Genomic DNA, 21,349 nt, shown 5'->3' on the forward strand with positions numbered 1-21,349 from the left:
TCTGAGGGAGAATGTGCTTTGTGGAGAAAATGATGCCTTCATGGTTTCTGGATCTACTGTTTTCCTCTTTGAAAAATCATTCCTGCACTAAAAGCTTCCCAAAGCTCCGAGTGATGCTCTGCCAGATTTCATTTCACACTTTTAAACCACCAAAGTCTGTGAGCACTAATGGGAGGGAGCAGCTTTTGCATTTAGAGTTTGGATCAGTTAACCTGGAATTAGTCTACCTGTATTTCTGCTTATTTACACTAAAATTAACAAAATACCCGAGAAATGTTTCCTTTGAGTCCCAGAAGTGACAAAACCCGGAGAGATGGAGTTGAAGGTCCATAAGCCATTAAAAGTTTCACCACCAGCAGGTGTGCTGCCGTTTAACCTTAAACCAGGCGTGGACGACGGCTCCATCCTGTGGTAGAGAGTGGTATTACACACAGTACGGCTGGCTGAGCTGGAGTCTCTTCAACATGAAGGTTATTGCACATTTTATTAAAATTTAAAGTTTTGGAACTTTTTGACAGAAATTAACAAAAAGGATCTTTGATCGTTACTGAAATGATTACACTAATGTTTTTAATTACCTTTAATGCATGTAAATCACCTGTTGTGTATTTCTACATTCCTACAGTTTTGTTGCACTTTATTTTTGGGGGAAATTGGAAAATATGACGTAAATTTTAAAACATTCTGAAAATTTTTGTCTGTAGTATTAAAGTGAATGATGACCCAGAAAAAGTTGACTGGTTAAACCCAGGAAAACAAAAGAAATGATAAATTATCCCGTTTGTGTAGATTTAACATGGCGTCACTCAGCAGATCTCTTAATTGGGGAATTTTGTCGCCTCCGGGGTGCCGTATGGTCATCATGTCACTGCTCGCGCCGAGGTCACGTTATATGAAGTAAAAACGTCACCTCAGCATCTGGTTGTGACGCGTCCACATCTGTCTGAACAGGGCACAATCATGTGACTTTACCCTCTGCTGTCGTCTGATTGGTGGACAGCAGCGCGCTCCAACTATGAGTGATTGATTTAACAATAAAACCTTTATGCGGTGAAAACAAACACGAAGCGTTTCAGGCGTCCTGTCTTTGTTTTTTCCTGATCGACCCCAAAATAAAAAAAACCCTGAAGTTTGTTTTTACTCTGCAGTGACCAAAAAGTCTGTGAGGCGTCACCGGGATCGGCGCCTTCAGCTTCCCTCGCCAAAGCGCTCAGCATCCAAAACTATTACACAAGACTTCTTATGCAAAATGGGAAAAACTTTATGGGATGGCCTCGGTCGTTACGCTGTTCAGAGTCTTAATTTCTATATATTAATGAGAAGACGATGCAGCGAAATCAGGTTAAACTACAGCTGACGTCCTTTTTATTTTTCCGTGTGCTCGTAGCAAAATCGTCTGATCAGCCTGAGGGAGGCGCTGCTGTTTGGCTGAAGCATGTGCAACTATAACAGTGAGGTGGAGATCAGGTGATGGAGTCGCTGTTTTTCTGTCTGTTCATTTTTCAGAAATCTGCTAAAATTAAAAAAGCTTATTCTGATTGTTTGATTGTTTGCAATGATTCTCTGCAGCTGAAGCTGTCATTGTCCAACGGTGGAGACTCAGTTCTTTGTAAATAAACTATATATATGCTGTATATACGCCGATGACTCACTGCTCTTGTGTTCAACTGTAATTCTTCTGTCTGCCTGCAGAGGGCAGTGCGTCGGACTTTTCTCAGTTAACATTAAATTCACTTATAACTAAAATTCACTGCATTCAAAGTTCACATTTTTTCCAAGTTTATTTTTATTTCAAACATAAAAATGTTTACAGGGTTTAGAAAAACATTCACGTCCGTCTTCTCTCCGTTAGCGCGGCGAACAGAAAAGTCGTCGTTCGCGTCACTGGGCGCTTCCTCACGTAATGTTCTGTTTTTGGCTCCACTTCCTGCTCATGTTTAAAGTGAAAGCAGCAGTCATGTGATCACATGCAGCGAGTCATGGATTCGTCTTTAAAGTGTGAAACGGGAAAACTCATTCTGATCAGGCTGTTTGATTATCAAAGGCCAATTAATCAATATTGTGATCAGCTGCGGACCTATCAGTGTCTTTCTGTGCTGGTCACATGACTTCCAGCCGAGCGAGACTTTAAACATGAACAGAAGAGCTGGTCGGACAATCCCCTCAGCTATGTAATGTTGCTGTGGTAACACAAGGTGAGGGAGCGAGGGGGCGTGTCCTCGGCAGTCAGTTTGCTTCGAGGGCACAGCGTCACTACGTGGCTCTGCTCTTGGAGGCGGGCTCTGTCTCCTGCTCGTACTCGATCTCCACGTACGCTCGCTTCTTCCTCGCTGCCGAGCCGTTCGCCGGAGATTTGCCTTTAGACCACGAAGCCTTCGTCTGCACCTCCATCTCCTCTTCAACCTCCTCCTCGCTGGACTCGTCCTGCTCCTCCTCATCACTGCTCGTCTTCAGCTTGTTCATGTCCTGCAAGGAGGAAGTCCAGTTAATGTAACAGTCAAACAATCGCATTTAAAGATCACGCCAGCAGAGCGGCGACCGACGTCTGAAAGGACAAAACTGCGTCAACGCGTCTCTGGATTCTGACTTCCTGCTCCTCTCTGACTCAACTTCCTGTCTTATTCAGTCCGACCTGAAAGCAGTTCATCAGACTTCAGTCGCCCCCTGCTGGTCATTAGAGAGAAGAGTTACCTCAAAGTCGCTCAGGTCGCTCTCCTCCACTTCTTCTTCTGCTACGAACTCTCTCTGCCCAACGTCCTGCACGCGCACACACACACGCACGCGCGCGCACACACACACACACACACAGGACATCCTTTCAGAATAAAGTTTTACAAACATATTCAGCAGCTGGTGTAGTAACAGCTGCCTCAATCACCTCGTCCTCCTCCTCTTCTTCTTCTTCCTCCTCCTCTGACTCGCTCTCCTGGTCCTGCTGCTCCAGCGCTCGGTCGAAGGCGTGCACGGGGAAGTTGTAGATGTCTCCGTACTGAAACAAACATAGACCGTGAGTTAAACCGCACGATCGTTCTTGGCGTGCGAGCAGCGGTCGCGTTGGCGTCGTACCGTTCCCTGTTTAAGTCGCTCCAGCAGCTCCTTCTCGATGGCGTTATCCAGCTGAGCAGCAATCAGAGCCTTCTCCTAAAAGAAAACACCAACAAAGAAGATACGGCCGTCAGAGCTCCTGTTCCAGGTCAAAGGTCACGATGAGATGAACTACAGAGGAATGAGCAGTGCTTCTGCTTTTGGTAACTTTTAGCAAATTTTTGCATCATTTGCAGGAAAAAATCCTGAATCCTCTAAACAGGAGCTGCCAGCAGCTTTTAAGGTGGACCGTTCAGATGCTGCGAATCAGTCATTCCGCCTTAAATATCAGTTCGACGCCTGTTCCTCTTCAAAGCGAGGAAAGAATTCCACCCGGACTTTATTCAACATGAACGTTCCCTCTCTGTGGAAAACCGAAACTCGGCTCCTAATTTGTAAGGAAAATGTGACCTACGACCTCTCGTAGTCTGATTGCAGCTCTGTTAGGTGGTCAAGCGCCACCTTTGGGTGTGGTTAAAAGTCTCACCTCCTTCCTCCTCTCTCTGGTCTCCACCTTCCTGCTGAGAGGAACCAGCTTCCTCCTGAAACACACAGACAAGCAGGATGAACGCGGCGGGACGACACACCAGCTTCCTACTCGCAGTACTCGCTGTACTTTGTGTACTGCAGTACGGTCTGAGTACTCACTGCCTTTTGAGGACCAGTTTGCGCATGCGGATCAGGTACTGGGTGATTTTAGTGAACCTCTGTTTGCATTTGTGTCGGATGAATCGAGGCCAGTAGATCAAGTTCTCATCTATCTGTTCCAGAGCCTTCTCATAGTTCTTACTGAGCTTCACCTGCGCGCGCGCGCACACACACACACACACACACACACACACACACACACACACACACAGTTTGAGGCGTGAGTTAAAATCTTGTAAACTGAAGTTAGCTTCTTTTACACCAGATTCTTTAAACCGTGTCGAGGACGTCGGGCCATCGTCAGGAGACGTGACGTCTCCGTGTCTGGTGATCCACCACGACGAGTGACATAATCCCACTTTAGCCGCTCACCTTCTCCCACATCCTGGCAGGAAAAGCCGCCCTCTCGATGACCTTCATGTAGAGGAAGCACTGACCTGAAACACAAACGTTCCTCGCGTTACTCCCAAGACCTGCTGACCTGAGATCTGCCGGTAAAGCTGATGAGAGAGAGCGAGGACTCACCTTTCTCCTCCCTGATGGTGGCGTACTGGCTGTTGGCGAGCGGGCAGGACGCGCGGTTACACAGGCCCGTGATGTTGTACTCATTCCGGCAGAAGTTCTGACTCTTGGTCCTGGACAGAGAAACAAAGACGTGACACGGCTCAGAGCTCGTCAATGACACGAGTCGATAAATCCAAGCCGAGCGTGACTTACTTCACTTTGAAGGAGCAGAACTGCGTGTTTCCAATGATGTCCCAGATCACCTGCAGGGGGCGGATCACACACTGATGCACATTACTGCTGCCTCAGTTTCTTTTTATGATTTTATTTAATTATTCGTCACAACTTTGAGAGACTTCACCATTAGACTTACTATCGTGTGAATTTATTTTAGCACTTTTCTGCTTACGTGAATCTATTTAAGGATGTGTTGCGTGCTGAGCTTTTGTTAAGTCTGACTACAGTTCGTCTTTTTCCTTCATGTGGAGCCTGATGATCTTTAGGACACACGGAGAAAAGAATGATGGGTAACTGTGGCCGAAGTGAGGTCCACGCAGGTCTGTGACTGACTCCGCTTCATGATGTATTGATCGGAGTGTTTGCTGGAAAACTAAAAAACGTTAAAACTGATTTTATTTAATGGAATTTGGCGTGACCGGAAGAGCCGGCTAGCATTTAGCCTGGTGATGTGTTGAAACGCGTATTTTATCTCCGGATAAATGAGTACGGTTCAGCTCATGGCTCTCACCGGCCAGTTAGCGTTAGCACGCAGAGCTAACAGCGCTTCTCGGCGGCTGTAAAAGAGCTTGTGACACTTACGTCGTCGTGCTGCATTTCCGGGTCCTCTCAGAGCGGGTCGGCTCGTCGGATATAATAAAATTAAATAAGTTCCGATCACGGCGTGAGGCTTTTTCGGCAGACCTGGAACCACATGGACGATCAGGGCGACACCATCTGTGTTTGGACAGAAATCTCATCCGGAGTGACGTCACCCGGAAGAAACATCGCGAGACTTCGAGATGTAACGTGTGTTGTAGATGTTATTATTACTTAGCGCATGCATTCGTGTAAAACGGCGTGATTGGGCTGCTGCTGAATAAAGATGATTGAATAGAGATTAAAAGCGAAAAGCACTGGAAACAGAGAAGCCTCCATCAGCATGCACCCGGCCAGGTGGAGAACTTCATCTACACCTCCCATCTCCCGTACAACCACAACTAGAAGTTCCACTCATGACAGGAAACACTTAAACACATCACCGAGACGTTACTGGCGGAGCTCAGCTTGACTTCAACATTTAGGTGGAGGTCGCTGGGTTGATGGGTCAGTGCAGTCAGACTCTGGGGAGTCAGCTGGCCTGCTGTGTGCTGAGTTCACTGACCCACTTCTGCACTCAAACAAAATGACTCCCGTTTCTCTGTGAACCCTAAAGCAGATGTTTTTGCTCTGTGGTGCATTCAGGTTCACATGATTGTGGTTTAAAGAGTTGTTGTGTAGCCTGTACAGGTGTTTGTAAGTAAAGACCACCAGACTGGGACGTGACACCTAACCCACCACCCACTCCGAGTCTGTGGCATCCCTGTCATTCAAAAACATTGACTGGGATTCTGTTTATGTGTATTTATCATTAAATAACTGAGACAAAACAAAACGACAGCACCGACAGTAAAAAGCATGTTTACAACTAAAGAAAGTGTCACCACTAAAAAACTACACTATTACTATAAACATGTACAAGTACAGAATCTGAGATAGAACTGTGTAGAGTAGAACATCACTGCAGGAACATCCTGATCAGCGATAATATGAAACATTGACTAATGATCCGTATCTTATAAATGCTTCTTGTCAAGGTCAGACGGGCTGAGGCGCATGCGTAACAAGAAGGCTGCACCTTACACGGATGGTCCGTGAACGCACCAATCATCATACTTCTTGAACAAGAAGGATCATAATACAGCGCACGCGCTCTGAGGCTTTACGGAGCGGCTCCAGCGCTCTGAGTGACGGTGCTCTACTTCACGTGAGCGTTTCTCTTGACTTCATCAGCTCACTGCGCAAACTCCGACAGCGCGGCACGCAAAAGGTTTTAATGTTTCTGAGCGGGGAAACGTGAGAGCAGCACGGGTTTCTGGTCTGACGGGAGCGATGCATTCTGGGAAAGACCGCGGTTCAAATCAGCTCTGCAGCGACCCCAGCGCTCTGGAGGGGAGCTGCAACATAAAAACACAAGACTGAAGAAGTTTAATGTCATATACACACTGCAAAACACAAATGGTTACGCTGAGCAATCAAATTGTTACTTTGCGAGTTCCCTTCAAACAACTAAATAAACAAGTAACTAATATAAAGAATAAATGTAGTACTTATGTGTTTATGTACACAAAGGTAGGGTGTAGTTAAAATTTGAAAGTGCAAGTAGTTATGCAACACAGTGTTAAGATATTCAGAATGTGCAAATTTTAAAATTGTTTATGTTGTATGAAGTTGTGTTATATTGTATATAAAAGTTCACAGTTGCAAATTTACAGGTCAGGTTATTGATAGACAATCACAGTTCGACAGTTAGTCAGGGATTCAGTAGCCTGATGGCCTGTGGGTTGTCCTTACTTTCACACTCCTGTAGCGTCTGCCAGATGGCAGGAGTGTGAACAGTGTGTGCTGTGGGTGGGTGCGTCCCTATCCTGAGTGGTGCTGTTCTTGTACCACACTGATGGAGTTTGTCAGGATACTCTCAACTGTTCATCTGTAAACATTGCTGAGATGTTTGGAGGTTAATCCTAATTTTCTCAGCTTCCTCAGGAAGAAGAGTCGTTGTTGAGCCTTCTTGATGATCTGCCGTGGTTATGGGTCCAGGTGAGATCCTCATTGATGTGGGTGCAGAGGAATTTGAAGGTCTTCACCCTCTGCACAGGAAGTTTTAGTGCACAGGCATATTAATAAATCAGACACAGAAAATAAGAACTGAGTAGAAGGAGTTTGTTTGTAATGAAACTGTGTGTGATGTCTGAAGTACAGAAATAACACCATATAAGACACATGTTGAGCGTCAAATGTTAGAGATCCTGCAACTGGCGTTTTGGACTGTGCAGGGGTCTCTCTCTTCCAGAAGATGATTGAATAAAAGAAATATAAATGTTTTAACACACTATGAGTCGGTTTTCTCTGTTCTATCATGGGGACAAAAGAATCGGGGTTAATAATACATAGTGGGGCGTGCTGGTCTCTCCTCATCCTCGGGTCAACAATCACCTCCTTAGTCTTCTCAACATTTAAGGACAGATTTTCCAGGCACCAGGTCACCAGCTGAGCCACCTCTTCACTGCAGGCCGTCTCCTCTCCAACAGCTATCAGCCTAACAATGGTTGTGTTGTCAGCAAACTTAATGATGGAGGTGTTGCTCTGGGAGGGGATGCAGTCATAGGTGAAGAGGGTGTACAGGGGTGGACTGAGCACACAGCAGAGGTGTGGACTCGAGTCACATGACTTGGACTCGAGTCAGACTCGAGTCATTAATTTTATGACTTTAGACTTGACTTGAAAAAATGTTGTAAGACTTGTGACTTGAATTGGACTTGAACCGGTTTACTTGAAAAGACTTGATATTTTACCCCAAATATAAAATTTAACATGCATATTATATAGAGATTGAAAATGTGACGTCATTCACGGGTAGAACCGCAAAGGATTCTGGGAACTCGTGGCAAGCGGTACTAGCGCACGCAGGCTTTCAATTAAAATCAGTTATACAGCGATAAAAAGAAACACAAAAATGTCAAGAAGCTGTTGTATTATTAACTGCAATAGCCGGTCGCATGACAGCCACGGGAAGCCGACGGGTAAAGAGATCGGTTGTTATCGGATTACGTCGTTGAAGAGAAATTGTTCAAACCATGTTTCCAAAGTAACAAAGACGCGACTGGATTGCAGCCATTCAAAGACCAAATATAACGTCCCAGAACCCTCCAGCTCACAGGTTAGTCTGCTCCAAGCATTTACACGAAGGTCAGTGTTTTTTAGTACTTAATACGTCATTTTCATAACATAATTAGTGATATAGGTTACAAGCAAGTCTGGCGCTGAACAGAAATTGTCAAAGGTCCTATTAATAAACGGTTAACGAATGTGTATTTATGAGGACGATTTGTGAGACTGGTAAACTTATGATACGTACGATGGTCTTTCGTTCTACACGGTGCATTTCAAGGTCCTGCACCCATCCGTCGGTAAACTGTACCTGGGCTTGTTGCAGTGACCGGAAGTTACTAAACTTCATGAGTGTATGCACTCACTCCAAGAACCGTATGATTATAAATATGCATATAAATATGCTACGATGAGATAGCTGACTTCATCTAACTAGCAAATGTTGTCCAGGCTATGTTGGTGATACAGTTTTTTTTAATGTGTATGATATTTTTGTCATGCGATTTTAAAGCCGGTCCTACAACCGCATCCAAGAATAACATGCAGCTTATCTCAGAACTGTCGGTGAAAATTATTCTTGGAGCTAGGTTTAATTGAGCTGCATTTTAAAGAGGTGCAATTTCACAATTTGTGTATATTTTCTAAGTTCACTATTTTGTCATGTGTTGAGAAAAACACAGATTAAAAAATTACATGGTCTAATATTTACATTTAGCATAACTGCAACATTATTTTTTCATTTTTTTTTTTTTAAAGACTCGAAAGGACTTGAAATTCAAAGTTTCAGACTTGTGACTTGACTCGGACTTTTACACCAGTGACTTGAGACTCGACTCGGACTTGCCTGACATTACTTGAGACTTGACTTGAGACTTGAGGATAAAGACTTGAGACTTACTTGAGACTTGCAAAACAATGACTTGGTCCCACCTCTGGCACACAGCCTTGGGGGGGTCCCTGGGCTCACTATCTTTGTACGTGAGATACCAACTCTGACTGCCTGAAGCCTGCCTGTGAGGTGCTTTTCCACCAGTCTGTTTGGGCTGACGGTGTTGAATGCTGAGCTGTAGTCTATAAACAGCATTCGAACATAGGTGTCCTTATATTCGAGGCGTGAGAGGGCTGTGTGGAACGCTGCATTAACGGCGTCCTCGGTAGAACGATTCTTCCGATATGCAAACCTGCAGAGTCGAATGTGTCCGGGATGGATTCTTTGATATGGGACACGACTATCCTCTCAAAACACTTCGTTACAATTAAAGTGAGAGCAATGTTCAAACGACTCTAAATATTTAATACTTAATAAACCTCATAAACAGACTCCGACTACAAAAACTTTGTGTTTTCTGAGCCAATCACAGGTGGACTTGTGTTTTGGAACATTATCGCTTTAAGACAATGATCCACTTCTACTTTGGTAACTACACAAGTTCAGCAAAGATCCACTGTCTGTGTTAAAAAGTGAACCCAAATCCATTTTACACCCAGTCCCAGTCTAAAGCCAAAATCTGGTTTCTGCTCTCTCTGAGGATCAGTGTGTCACAGTTTGTACAGAACGAAGTGTCGGAGGCAGAAAGAACGAGCGAGTCCGAGTGCAAAAACAGAGAAACAGTTTATTTTAGTAAATAGTGAGCTTTTCACTGCTGTACAACACTGGCATCTGTAGGTTGGCACACTTTAAAGGGACGATCCACCCAAAAACTGAACAAAACCAAAACAGAGTTCACACACATTACCGCCGCTGCGACGTCTGTACAAGCTCTGCTGCTGGACTCGTAACGGCTGCGTGCCCTGCTGGTCCAGGATCCCGTTTAATGCTTTTCCCCTTTCTTTTTTTGGACCATTAACCCGACAACAAATGTCATCAGGGACACGGGGGACAAGTAAAAGAAGAAGAAACAAAAAGGCACCGAAAGCCACAACAGACAGCCGGACAACTGAAAACTACACGGACATGCAACTCACATCGATTTACACAGAGCTAATATATGCATGCAAAAACAACACTGCTCTGAACACACACACACACACACACACACACACACACACACACACACACACACCCCTGAACGCACCACTCCACATCAGGGAGGCTCGGCATTCACATCACCCCCCAAGCCCGACCCCCACCCCGGAGTCTCTCAGCACATCCTGTGATTCGTAACTGTAGTAAACTGTAGTGAAGCCAAGTAACACGCCTAACAACGTCACGGTGACTCTAGAACAGCCGTGGATGGGATGAACAGATTCTGGAATTAAGCCTGTGTGAAATGTGCCGGAGCTCACGCCACAGTGAGCAGACATACGTGCACGTGTATGAATCCACCATCCAGAACGTGTTCAGGTTCCTGCGTCCTCCAGCCGATAAAATAAAAATACAAAATAATCTAATCAAATCTGAAGAGTTTAGAAAAACAACAGATGATTTCAATCTGAGACAAACCGACAAAGAGCTCTAGACTCTGACATTAGTGACAGGATGAGGACACGGCTTCTAGAGCCTAAGAAAAAACAACATAAGGTGGGAATCCTTCAATGGCATTTTCATCATGTGCATTCTGACGGGATATTAAAGTACAGATTCTAGAATCGTGTGGGATCAGATTCTGAAAACAGAACCTCAACAAGCCTTCAATCAGAACTCACACGTAAACCAGAACAGCTCTAGAGAGAAGTGACTCCAATCAGAGACAAATGTTTTCTAGAATCTGAAAACAAAAAGACCAAAAACAGCTTCAACGTTTTCCTCGCATCACACAGAATCAAACCGCAGCTCTCAAAGAGCTTCAAATGTGCAGGCTCCATTTTCTGCACGTACGCTCTCGAATTAGTAAGGAAACTGTCGACACGCCTCCATGTGGCTTCTACTGATTCTACAGCAGCCTGGGCCTGATGTTGTAGAAGGTTCCAGAGTCTCAAGTAAAGAAGGATTCAACACAATTTCAACCAAAGACTCTACAAGCATTTTTCTTTGAATGAAAATACACATAAAATCTATTTTAGTGCAATTCTGGAAACAGATTCTAGAATAAACTGTAAAAAGGATTTAAGATTTGTTCTAGACTCCGTAAAATATTCCAGCGCTGTTTGAGATCAAACCTGAAAAAGGTTCCACAGTTAAACGATTCTAGAATCTGACCGTCCAGAACCAACACAGACAGGATGAAGAGTGTGTGTGTGTGTGTGTGTGTGTGTGGGGGGGGGGGACAGAGGAACAAATGAAATACTGAAGAAATAAATGTTCCATCATATGATGTCTAGGAAAAAAACTGACTTTTTCCAACACTTGAAAAAACGTTTTTGTTCAATCAATCAAATATCCTCCAGAACCAGAGTCATCCAGAGCAGCACATAGTTTGATGTAAAACCACAGAGCCCCGAACATTAGCTGAACTGCTGAAAGATATTTTGTCAACTCTGGAAGTCATAATCATCTTTCCAAACCAGATACATTCTTGAATCGGAGACTTTCATGGGAAACAATACTGAAAAACAGACTCTAGAACAAAACAAAAGTCTAGAATATAAAAAACAATTATCCCACAAAAACCTCAGAAGCTGAACATGTTTGATTTTCTAGAATATTTCGACCTTCATGTTCTAGGATGTATAGCTGGGCAGTTTAGGACAGTTGGTTCTGCGACCAAGAGGACAGACGTTGGGACAACATAAAACAGATTCTTGAATAATTAAAAAAAAAAACAAAAACAATAAAATAATAATGACAATAAAAATGTCTGTTATACATGTTGACGGAAACAGACAAACAGGGTCCAGAAGAGCAGGTTAAGGTCCAAATCTGAGAGGATGTTAAGATTTCTAATCCAGATTTGGCCCAGAATCAGGGAAGCTGGGGTTCTCAAGACTGTCTACAATGTTTGCCTCAGTGTTGTAGAACTTGTGGGAAATCTAACAGAAAACCTTGAACCTAAACGGCAAACGAACGCGGTGAGATGTTAAACTTGGGTATTTTAGTTCTAGAGGACGAAGACTTGTTCTAGAGCTTGGGAATGCAGAGTCCAGGATGAGAACTTTAAACCGTTTCCTCGCGCTGGAAAAAGGGGGAAAAAACCGCGCTGATGAGACTCCGCTGTAAACCAAAACGTATTTCACCTGGGACGTGTCGTCTAACAGGAATGTTCTGGACTGAAATCCGTTTGGATCCAGAACCAGAATGAACTGTTTGGCAACTACAAAGGAAATTATGTTGGATTTTTAAACATATAGTTTGAGATCTTTTAATCAGGCACACGAGATGTGGTTCAGGCAACATGGCTGTTTATGCGTCAGCTGTTTGGTGCAAGAAAAAAAAAAAAAAAGACCACCTACTGTGATGGGCGGAGCTACATCAGCTAAGAGTTTATGCTGTTTTACAGCGAGCCGTGAACCCGGGGACGAGCGCCCAAATCCAGAGTCAGTGAGCAAAGTGAAATCCGTCAGTTATAGAAACATTACTGTACACACCTGCAACAGCCGCAAGCGTCCTACAAGCTAAGTGGGTAATAAAAAGTATACACAACAGATAAAAACATAAAGGTGTCAATACAGAGAAAAGGTATGACACAAACCATGTAAACTCTACAGCAGCAGCAGGAGGAAGGGGAGCACACCTTTATAAAAAAACTATTTTGTGTTTAAGATCCGACGTCAGCTTTGGAGCCAACCAGGACAGCTGTTTTTATGACGGAGACGACAGATGTGAACCCAAATAACAGCTGCAATGATGGAAAACATGCTCAGAAAACAACAGTATGGTGTCTTCATTCACACTTTGCTGTTTCCTGGATGCTGAATTTGGGAAAACAAACACTGAAGATGTTTGATGTGAAACATAAAATGATTGTGGGACACAAACAGCAACAAGAAAGAGACAAGTGATGAACCCAAAGTCTGTTTCCCCGCTGCATCTCTCAGTGTTGGTTTGCAGATAGACGTCGTCGAGAATGCGGCTCCTGAAGTCCCGTCCCTTCATCGACCCCCGCAGAGCTGCTCGCCCCCCTCTTCGTCAGATAACGGAGGTCGCAGAGGGTCCGACGGGGTTCAGGGAAGGGAGTACTTATTCAGAAAACCTTGTGTTCTCTCTGTGGGGGTCTCAGGATCGAGTCCTCTCTACACCTCTGGGTGAAGCAGATTTTATTTATTCAAAAACCGATTTTGTGAAAGTGGAACGATGAGCGATGGACGACTGGAGCTGGTCTGAAGGGCGCTGTCTGGATTTTTGTCCTGTTTTAAGGCATTTCACCAAAGAGAGTACAGAGCTGACTGGTCTGCACTGGGCAGAGGGTTTCTGGGGGGGTTGGTGGTTCTCAGCAAGTCTTTTTTAAACAGGGTTTCTGGTCTTAGGAGGTCTTGACCAGGTCGTAGACGTAGATGTGGAAGTCGTCGTCGAATTTGATGAAGTAGACGGAGGGTTTGGCCTCCACCTGGTGGATCACCATTCCCGACCTCTTCCCGCCGTCCTCTTTGGCATACTCGACCTGTTTGCCCACCAGACTGTCGACCACCTCGCCGGGCTCTCGCTCCGCCGTCACGCTGTCGTCTGCAGACACGAACACAGAGAAAAGGTCAACTTTATTTATCGTCTTTGCAGAATTTGATCACGAGGCGATTGATAGAGTATTAAACACACCAAAGCAGCAGGTGTTTGATAATCAGGAAGTACCAGCAGTAATATTTAATCGAGTACTCTGCCTCATGAAACAGAAAACCAAAGCAGCGCTGAGCTTGTTTGAGTGAAACCTTGAAAGGAACCCACATCAGCCAGCGTGGAAGCAGCAAGCGTCTGGATGGCACAGAAGCCGATAAAGGCCCACATGTGGATTACTCTCACACACACAGGAAGGAAGCTGAGCCTGCGAGCACTGGCAGCGCTCCCACTCATGAACACGTTGGTTCTTTGATGCCAACAACTTGCTGCTTCAGCGCTCAGTTTCCTGCTTCACTTTTTACTGAAACAGAGAAAAACGTGGCGAGCTGTGACACCGCCCAGTGCGCTCACACTCACTGGAGTCGGGCATGATGCGCAGGTCGCCCTCCTTGTAGTCGTCCAGCAGCTGGTACATGTAGAGCACCGGGTCCTTCTCGTAGGTGATGTAGAACCAGGAGGTCATGATGGGAGCGCGGGCCAGCACCATCCCCCTCCACTCCTCCTTCGGCCCGTCCTCCGTCTCGAACATGTGCTCCACCGCCTTACCGATCATCGTGTCTGCCAGCAGTGAGTCGGTCACACGGGCCGGAGCTGGACCAATCGCGGGACAGAGAGACACACGGAGAGGTGCGGTTACATCATTGGGACGCCGGGCAGGATGTTAAATAAAGTAACAGCAGTAACTACGTGCATTTACTCGAGTATTTGGCTTAATCTGCAGCAATACAACAGAAAACGTCTGACACAATGAGCCAATCAGCAGCCGCTGCTGCGGACCTCAATGTCCATAAAGTTTGTGACAGTCACACGTTAAAACTCGTCTGGCCGTGTGTCGCTGCGGCTGACAGCTTATTTCCGCCACGAGCCAAACGCGGCGGCCATGACGGGTGGCTCCTCACCCACTCTGTCGGGCAGAACCTCCAGCCCCACCACCCGCTCGTCGGTGTACAGCTCCAGGCCGTAGATGCAGTCGAAGCCGTCGTATTTGATCAGGTAGAGGGAGGGGTTAACGGGCACCTGGTCCAGGACCGTCCCCTTCCACTGCGACGACTTACCTGAGAGGAAGCAGACACGTAAATACCAGCACAGGTGACTCGTTCTCACACGATGCTTAACTTTCTGCGTTTCTATAAACCATCATTTGATCCACTGAGGGACATGTTAATGTTTAACTCGCCAAACTAATCAAATATGAAGCATCAAAAGGAAAATGAAACAGAGGAGAATCACATGGAGCCGACTTACTGCCCTCCTTCCAGATGTGCTGGATCCTGCAGCCCACGATGTTCCTTCTGGGCTGAGTCAGGGTCTTGCTGGGACCCACGCTGGTCCTCTGCTTCCTGCAGGGAGGAGGTTCAGACACGATGAAGGGTGAGGAGGAGAAGATGGTGTGACACCGGTGCGAGCTGGTGACTTTTCATTCATTTGTTGTGTCTTTTAATTAAAAACTTTATTGTAGAAATGAAAAAAAAAAAACTGTTTTACTTACTTGTGCGGATTCTTTTTCTTCATCATGTTTGCAGAGACGCCCGAATGTCCTGAAACACACAAACACATCAGTCTGATGACCAGTCGGCAGCGTGTCACGGACATGGGTGGAGCGCCTCGCTCATGTAACTCACCTCCGTCCGCTCGGGGCCGCGGCGCCGTTGGGCTCTTGAAGGGGGTCTTCATTCATCCACCTGTAGAGGAGCAGCCAACCACACCAGCAGTCCAGGCTAAATGCTGGGAGTTTGTGTTAAGACGAGGCTGATGTGGAGGGTGGAGGATGAGGATGGAGGAAAGGAGGGGTGGGGCAGGAAGGGGGAAAGGGTGGGGAGAGGAGGGAGGAGGTGGGAGTGAAGGAGCACCAGGAATTAGGCTGGACCCTGGAGAGGCTGCATTCAGGCTGGGTACAGACTAACGCCTGGAAGTGACGTCACAGCTGCCAGAACCTATACGGGAACGATGCGTTCAATCTGAGGAGGAAAAGACGGAGACACGGACACGTAAACGCCAACGTTTTACATCAGAGTGATGAATTTAATATAGACGTTTTAATACAACCACTACGTAAAGTTTAAAAAGCTTGTTTTGTTAAAGAAAAGCCAAATAAAAATGTGTAAGTTTTAAAAGAGAAAACAAACAAACAAACAAACAAACATGGCACACGAGGCTGAAACAGGAAGTCTAAACGATGCATCCTGACAGTTAAACAACAAAAAATCCAAACAGGAAACTCAGTTTATCAGTCACGAGTTTAACAACGTTTGATTGGATGAGAGCAGTTGTTAGACTGGAGGTCAAAAGGTCAGCAGAGCGACTCGTGGTGAACAGCAAGGACTGATTAGCCTGATGAATCTCGCAGGTCGGACTGAATGCAGCGACGTTAATGTTTTATGGATCCTGACCAATCACAGCAGCTGAAGGCGTCTCCTTTTAAATCGCTGCTGAAGGTAAAACGTCCAGCGTTGGATACATTTAAAGCAGAGTTTGTGACTAATCTGATTACTGGTTGGCAGTCAAAGGCTCTAAAGGTCAGAGGTCAAAGGTCAGGAATGCTGCAACCCGCTGTTTGTTACTCAGTGAGTCAGTCCCATAGACTCACACGTTAAAACAAAAGAAACAAACATGTTTACAGCCTGATCCGCTCTTTAAGTGATGAAGTATGAATTTTGCTTCTGGGCCCAAACTGCTCTGTGTTTATTAAAGCTGTTGTGTTTTTAACACGTTTTAATGTTTTGTATCTCGTTCTATTTGATGTCAACAATCCCCGAAAAACAGTCAGTGATCCCTGTCGGCCTCTCTTGGTTTTAATTATCATCCCTATTCATTTTAAAACGCAATTTTTAAGCCCTTCTGATGTAGCTACAGCCCAGCCCATGCAGCAGTATATTAATCACTAACCTCGTATTGTGGATGGATTGTCTCAGTTGTTCTCCTGACTGAAGTTTGGTCCATTTACAGCATCCTGCCATGCGACTGTATTTGTCTCTAACCATCAGGAACCTTCACGTTAACTTTTATCGAGTGGAAAAGTGTTAGTGTTCGTCCTCCAGCTTCACTGTGTTTATGCTAACATAGCGATCACGTAGCACATCATTATATAGCAGCTAGCCCAACTTCAGTAACCCTGCAAACGTCACTGCTGTTTAGTTTCCTGTCTTCATTTATATTGGGAGTGACAGCAGAGCTGTAGATGGATTATTTTCTCCTCCAGCTGTACGGGACCAGGATGGTTCTATAACTCTGGATCACAGCTGTATCTGTCAGCTTTAGGCCAGAAATACAGCACTGAACTGAAGCTAACACACGTTTATTCGACTCCTGCAAATCTGCAGGAATTGAGGAAATTCAGGTTGTGGTTAAGAGCTGAAACAACAAAGACAGCGCCAGTGCAAGTATATGGACCTCACCATCTTTTAATGACACACAGATTATTAATTTAATAGATGTTTGATCATTATCTTGTAGTTTTTAATGAAAGTGCCACGTTTTTGCTCTTGGACTCTACTACAGCAGTTTTGCATGATCCAAAGTTCAAAATAATCCTTCTTTGTTGGGCATCGATGCAGTGAGATGGTAGATATTATTCACATTAAAAAATTAAAAACATAACACCTGTGCATGAAAAACAAATCCAAGCAGACGAATATCCACACAGTCTTTTAATACATATTATTATATATAATAATATAGTTCCTGCCAAATAAGAAAGCGAAGCGTTAACCAGCCCTCCTACCATCTGATAAATCAGCTCAAGGACCACGAGAAGTCAGTCACCCTCGTCACTTCCTCTCTAGAAAGATCAGATCTACGTAAAAACAGAACTGCAGCAGGTAGAACAGTTGGTGTGAACGAAGATGCCTTCCTCTGGTAACCAAACAGAAAACAGGACTGAGCCTGAAAATCCCCTCCACGCTTTAACCAGGTCACAAACGGCGGCGGGAGGATTCGCACCGAGCTGCTCCTGATGTTTGCAGCTGTCACCGCACCTGCAGCAGAAACCACAGACCTGCTGCTGCGACACCAACCGCCAGGTCACAGTGACATCACCGCGTAACGGCAGACACGCAGCAGAAGAGCAGGATAGAGGGTCACTCTGAGAAGCAGCCTTTAAACTCCGGACAGGTGAATGAGCATCTGCAGGGAAACCTTCTCACACTGAATCCAAACAGGGACCCAAACAAACCCGTCTGTAAGCGCTACACTGACAAAACCTGATACTTTATTCAAGAATATCATCATCTGATCAACAAACTCTGGACTCAATATGAATTTGTAATGAAATATTTCTACAATCTTGAACTGAATCCACGTATGTGCGCTTCAAACCCAAGTATCTGCTTTGTAAACATCTGAAATGACACCAAAGCTGCTCACCTACATACTTTAATGGCACACCGCGCTCAAAGACACGCGCACGTCAGGAAGAAATAAGACACTTACTTATTAAATCTGATTTCCAGACAATATTCTGAATAGATCTGGTAACATTAAGAGTTCGTTAGTAAAGGTGACTTATTCTGCTCTCTCACAGTAGCTCTGCGTGATTTACAGCTCAAAATAAGCCTTTGTTTCCTCACACTGCAGCCTTTCCTCCTCAGGCTTCTATTTTCAGCGACCTGTTAAAATCCACCAGTGACCCGTTTAAACTTAGCTTGAATCCAGTTTGAGTTTTGTATGAAAATATAACGGCTAAAACTTTTCCCTATAATTTAACCATTGAGTTACTTTTGCAGAAATCATTAAGACCAAAGTGTGTCCTTCAGATTTACTAGAATGGTGAGCAACATACATGGAGAACCGCGGCGACCCGTTCAAAGGTCATGAAGTCTGACCCTGTGTCCTCGGTGCATCTGGAACGATCCGCAGGTTAAAAGGAAAAAAAGAGGTTTTGCTTTAAAATACTGACTTTGTTTTTAAATCTAAGAGTTTTTCACAGCGTTGTGGATCCACTGTGTTGTTTGTTACAAGTGTTTCCAGCTCATGTCGTTTAAGTCGTGGCTTTTGTTCTGTGATGGTTGATCACTGCTCATTTGCCCCTTCAAAGCAGGAAACTTCTCAGTTTTGTCCGCCCCGTGGAGTGTGGCATCCCCCAAGGCTCCATGCTGGGACCACTCCTACTTTCATTAAATGTGCTGCCTTCTTGACTTTTATCTAACGTTTATACATTTTTCCATCTCCACTGTCATCACGCTCACATTCCAGTCCAGAATGAAACATCATGGGACGTAACGCACTTTGGCTCTGCTCCTATTGTGACAGTGAGTGTGGGGAACTTGTCTGGATTTAACCTGACAAACAGCAGTCCATATCTGAGGGAATTCCTGCTCTACAGATGCCTGTAAGACGATCAGCATCAAGTAAACTCCGTTTGAAACGATTATTGGAAGGTTTTCTAATCGTGGTTCAGATTTGTCACAGAGAAACAACAACAAGTCTGACAACTACAGAAGTTCAGGGACACTAGAAACTAAAAAGAGGCAATTGGACTTAAATTTAGTGCGAGAGGGCCGACATCTCCCAATTTTGGAGCACAAACTTACGAAAAATTAATTTGATTGTTTTAAAAAACCAAGCAAACAGAAGGTGTGCAGATGAGAGAAAATAAAGTAAACAACAGCAAAACACCTACGTGTGAAGTGTCACTAAGCTCGCGAGTAGTATCCTCCCCACAGTGGATAACCTCCGCCCTCCGGCCACTTGGAAACACCTAAAACTTTAGTTTGCTGACATTTTTTTTTTTTTTTTAGCTCTGCCATAAAAAATACTTTGGTTATTATGATTACACCTTTACTCCACGGGGAGAGGGGGGTTGACCGGGGGACCGACCTCAGGTGTTTGCCTCCGGACTGTGTGGCAGGTGAGGACGGCCTGCTGACACCGGACCGACTCACTGTTGTGGCTTCAAACCCACACACAGCGGTTCTTAGAGCTGCTCCCTCCGCACCTGAAGGCTGGAGGAGCTAGTCCTGCTGATGATGGTGGTGGTGATGAAGATGACCACGCAGAGGTCACACTTTTACCCGCCCCCCTCCTCCTCCTCATCGAGCTGCATCCTCACGCTAAATATCAAAATATGCGCGCAGCTAATTGGCTCGTTCTCCCGCACGCGCGGCGGCCATGTTGCGCCAGTACCGAGAAAACCCGCAGCGGTGCGAGAGCAGGCGCAGGCGAACAAAGGAGAAGGGAGGTCTGCTGCGGAGAAAACGGCCGCTGAGCGCGCGGCTCTGCACACAAACAGCGGCGCACGCACGGCTCGGTCACCGGTGGCGCGTGAGGGTCGCACGTTCTTACCGACACAGAGATCAGAAGCGCCGCATAATCCCGATCAGCCGCCGAGGCTCCAAATTGATCCGCTCAGCCTCCCTTTGGCGCTCCGCTGCGTCAAGCTAGCTGCGCCAAGATGGAGGGAGGGCGGGAAAGAGGCGGCGCGCCCCTTCAAAATAAGAGCGCCGGCTCTACATATTGCCACCAAAGTAAAAGATGAAATGAAGGAAATGCTTTCCTTCAAGTGTTATGTGGACTTTTTTTTTTTTTTTTATCTCCCAGTCACCACTAAAGTGCAAAAGTATTTCAGATTAAAAGCAGGTGACCTGATTGGCTGTTTTCAGTGCTGAAGAGCTTACTCTCCCATCACTTACCCTGGGTCGCCCCCTCAAGGCTACTGTTGTTGTGATTTGGCACTATATAAATAAAATGGAATTGAACTTTCAAACTTCCACAAGGGGGCGACCCGTGGCAAGTGATTCTACAGAAGCCTGTGGGAGAGTAAGCTCTTCAGCACTGAAAACAAGCAATCGGGTCTCCTGCTTTTAATCTGAAACACTTTTTAACTTCAGTGGTGACTGGGAGATAAAAAAGTCCACATAAAACTTTAAGGCTCGTGTAGCAACAGAAATGCCAAACTCAAAGATATTATAATAAACACACAGGTCAGAATATGACATGTTAAAATACTGGACTATCAACATTTTAATATGACAAATAATGACACAGTACAAGATCATCAGCGGAAAGCAGAAAGTGGAAAACCCTGGCCTATAGGCTTATTGAAATTGCACATTGAAAGTGTGTATCACTAATTGTCAGACTGGGTTTAATAACTCTTATCTTTTCTATTATTCTTCTTATGAAATGAAATCCTTTACGTAAACAGGCAATCTCATTGATATTAAGTTCTCTTTTTCAGGAGAGTATGAAGAGAGACAGCTGCACTGTAAAACGACATGATCGTGTTTTGGAGCTTTTTTTGCCTGAAGCCTGATAAATTCATAATGTCATTTATAGGTTTATCAGTACTCAGTCAAAGAAGGACCCAGTCTAAACTGTCGTCACTGTTTGACTCTTTTGGCTTTAAGCATTCAGTTTCCTACAGACCTCGCTGCAGCTCATTGTGGTAAAAGAGAATATGTTTTCACAGTTTTGAATATTGAGCACAGAGCAAAAATAATTATAGATCATATTTCTGTTAAACAAGGAATGATTAAAATGATTTACGGTAATGAATAATTTAATGGTTTTTGATTTGTAGATTTTTGAGGGAAATGAGTAAGT

General features: G+C 45.0%; 2 protein-coding genes and 1 non-coding gene across 4 annotated transcripts; all 3 read right to left on the reverse strand.

Annotated features, from left to right (window-relative positions):
• Window positions 1-1,755: 1,755 nt before the first annotated feature.
• mak16 (MAK16 homolog (S. cerevisiae)) lies at window positions 1,756-5,238 on the reverse strand. The gene is made up of 10 exons (XM_085426581.1): window positions 5,056-5,238; window positions 4,450-4,499; window positions 4,258-4,367; window positions 4,105-4,169; window positions 3,733-3,884; window positions 3,572-3,626; window positions 3,067-3,141; window positions 2,879-2,989; window positions 2,692-2,757; window positions 1,756-2,466 (listed from the first exon to the last, which is right to left on the reverse strand). Exons 1-10 carry the CDS (start codon window positions 5,068-5,070, stop codon window positions 2,254-2,256), a joined length of 912 nt encoding a protein of 303 aa, XP_085282707.1. The 5' UTR covers window positions 5,071-5,238; the 3' UTR covers window positions 1,756-2,253.
• Window positions 5,239-6,088: 850 nt separating this feature from the next.
• On the reverse strand, window positions 6,089-6,186 carry LOC146658132 (small nucleolar RNA U13). The gene has a single exon (XR_014914231.1). It is a non-coding gene; the product is annotated as a small nucleolar RNA U13 (small nucleolar RNA).
• Window positions 6,187-11,341: 5,155 nt separating this feature from the next.
• On the reverse strand, window positions 11,342-20,222 carry spinb (spindlin b). Of its 2 annotated transcripts, none has more exons than XM_085426583.1 (7): window positions 20,090-20,222; window positions 15,433-15,768; window positions 15,300-15,348; window positions 15,056-15,150; window positions 14,710-14,865; window positions 14,168-14,401; window positions 11,342-13,702 (listed from the first exon to the last, which is right to left on the reverse strand). In XM_085426583.1, the coding sequence occupies exons 2-7, from the start codon at window positions 15,482-15,484 to the stop codon at window positions 13,503-13,505; spliced, it is 786 nt and encodes a 261-aa protein (XP_085282709.1). In that variant the 5' UTR covers window positions 15,485-15,768; window positions 20,090-20,222; the 3' UTR covers window positions 11,342-13,502. The 2 variants fall into 2 exon arrangements, with proteins under 2 accessions (XP_085282709.1, XP_085282710.1); XM_085426584.1 differs by lacking the exon at window positions 20,090-20,222 and adding an exon at window positions 16,697-20,064.
• Window positions 20,223-21,349: the final 1,127 nt, after the last annotated feature.

Source organism: Rhamphochromis longiceps, linkage group LG12 (genome assembly GCF_057381845.1).
Source record: "Rhamphochromis longiceps isolate RC_006_pf linkage group LG12, R_longiceps_female_GT1.1, whole genome shotgun sequence".
Taxonomy (NCBI): Eukaryota; Metazoa; Chordata; class Actinopteri; order Cichliformes; family Cichlidae; genus Rhamphochromis; species Rhamphochromis longiceps.

Excerpts from the sequence above, each read along its gene's own strand:
- mak16 (XM_085426581.1), bottom strand. Across the intron at positions 4,170-4,257 it reads CACCATCAGGGAGGAGAAAG|GTCAGTGCTTCCTCTACATG; the intron begins GTGAGTCCTCGC and ends TTTGTGTTTCAG. Across the intron at positions 2,990-3,066 it reads AGCGACTTAAACAGGGAACG|TACGGAGACATCTACAACTT; the intron begins GTACGACGCCAA and ends TGTTTGTTTCAG.
- spinb (XM_085426583.1), bottom strand. The coding sequence starts at position 15,484 with ATGAAGACCCCCTTCAAGAGCCCAACGGCGCCGCGGCCCCGAGCGGAC. Across the intron at positions 14,402-14,709 it reads GGTTCTGCCCGACAGAGTGG|CTCCGGCCCGTGTGACCGAC; the intron begins GTGAGGAGCCAC and ends CGATTGGTCCAG. Across the intron at positions 13,703-14,167 it reads GCGCATCATGCCCGACTCCA|ACGACAGCGTGACGGCGGAG; the intron begins GTGAGTGTGAGC and ends TCGTGTCTGCAG.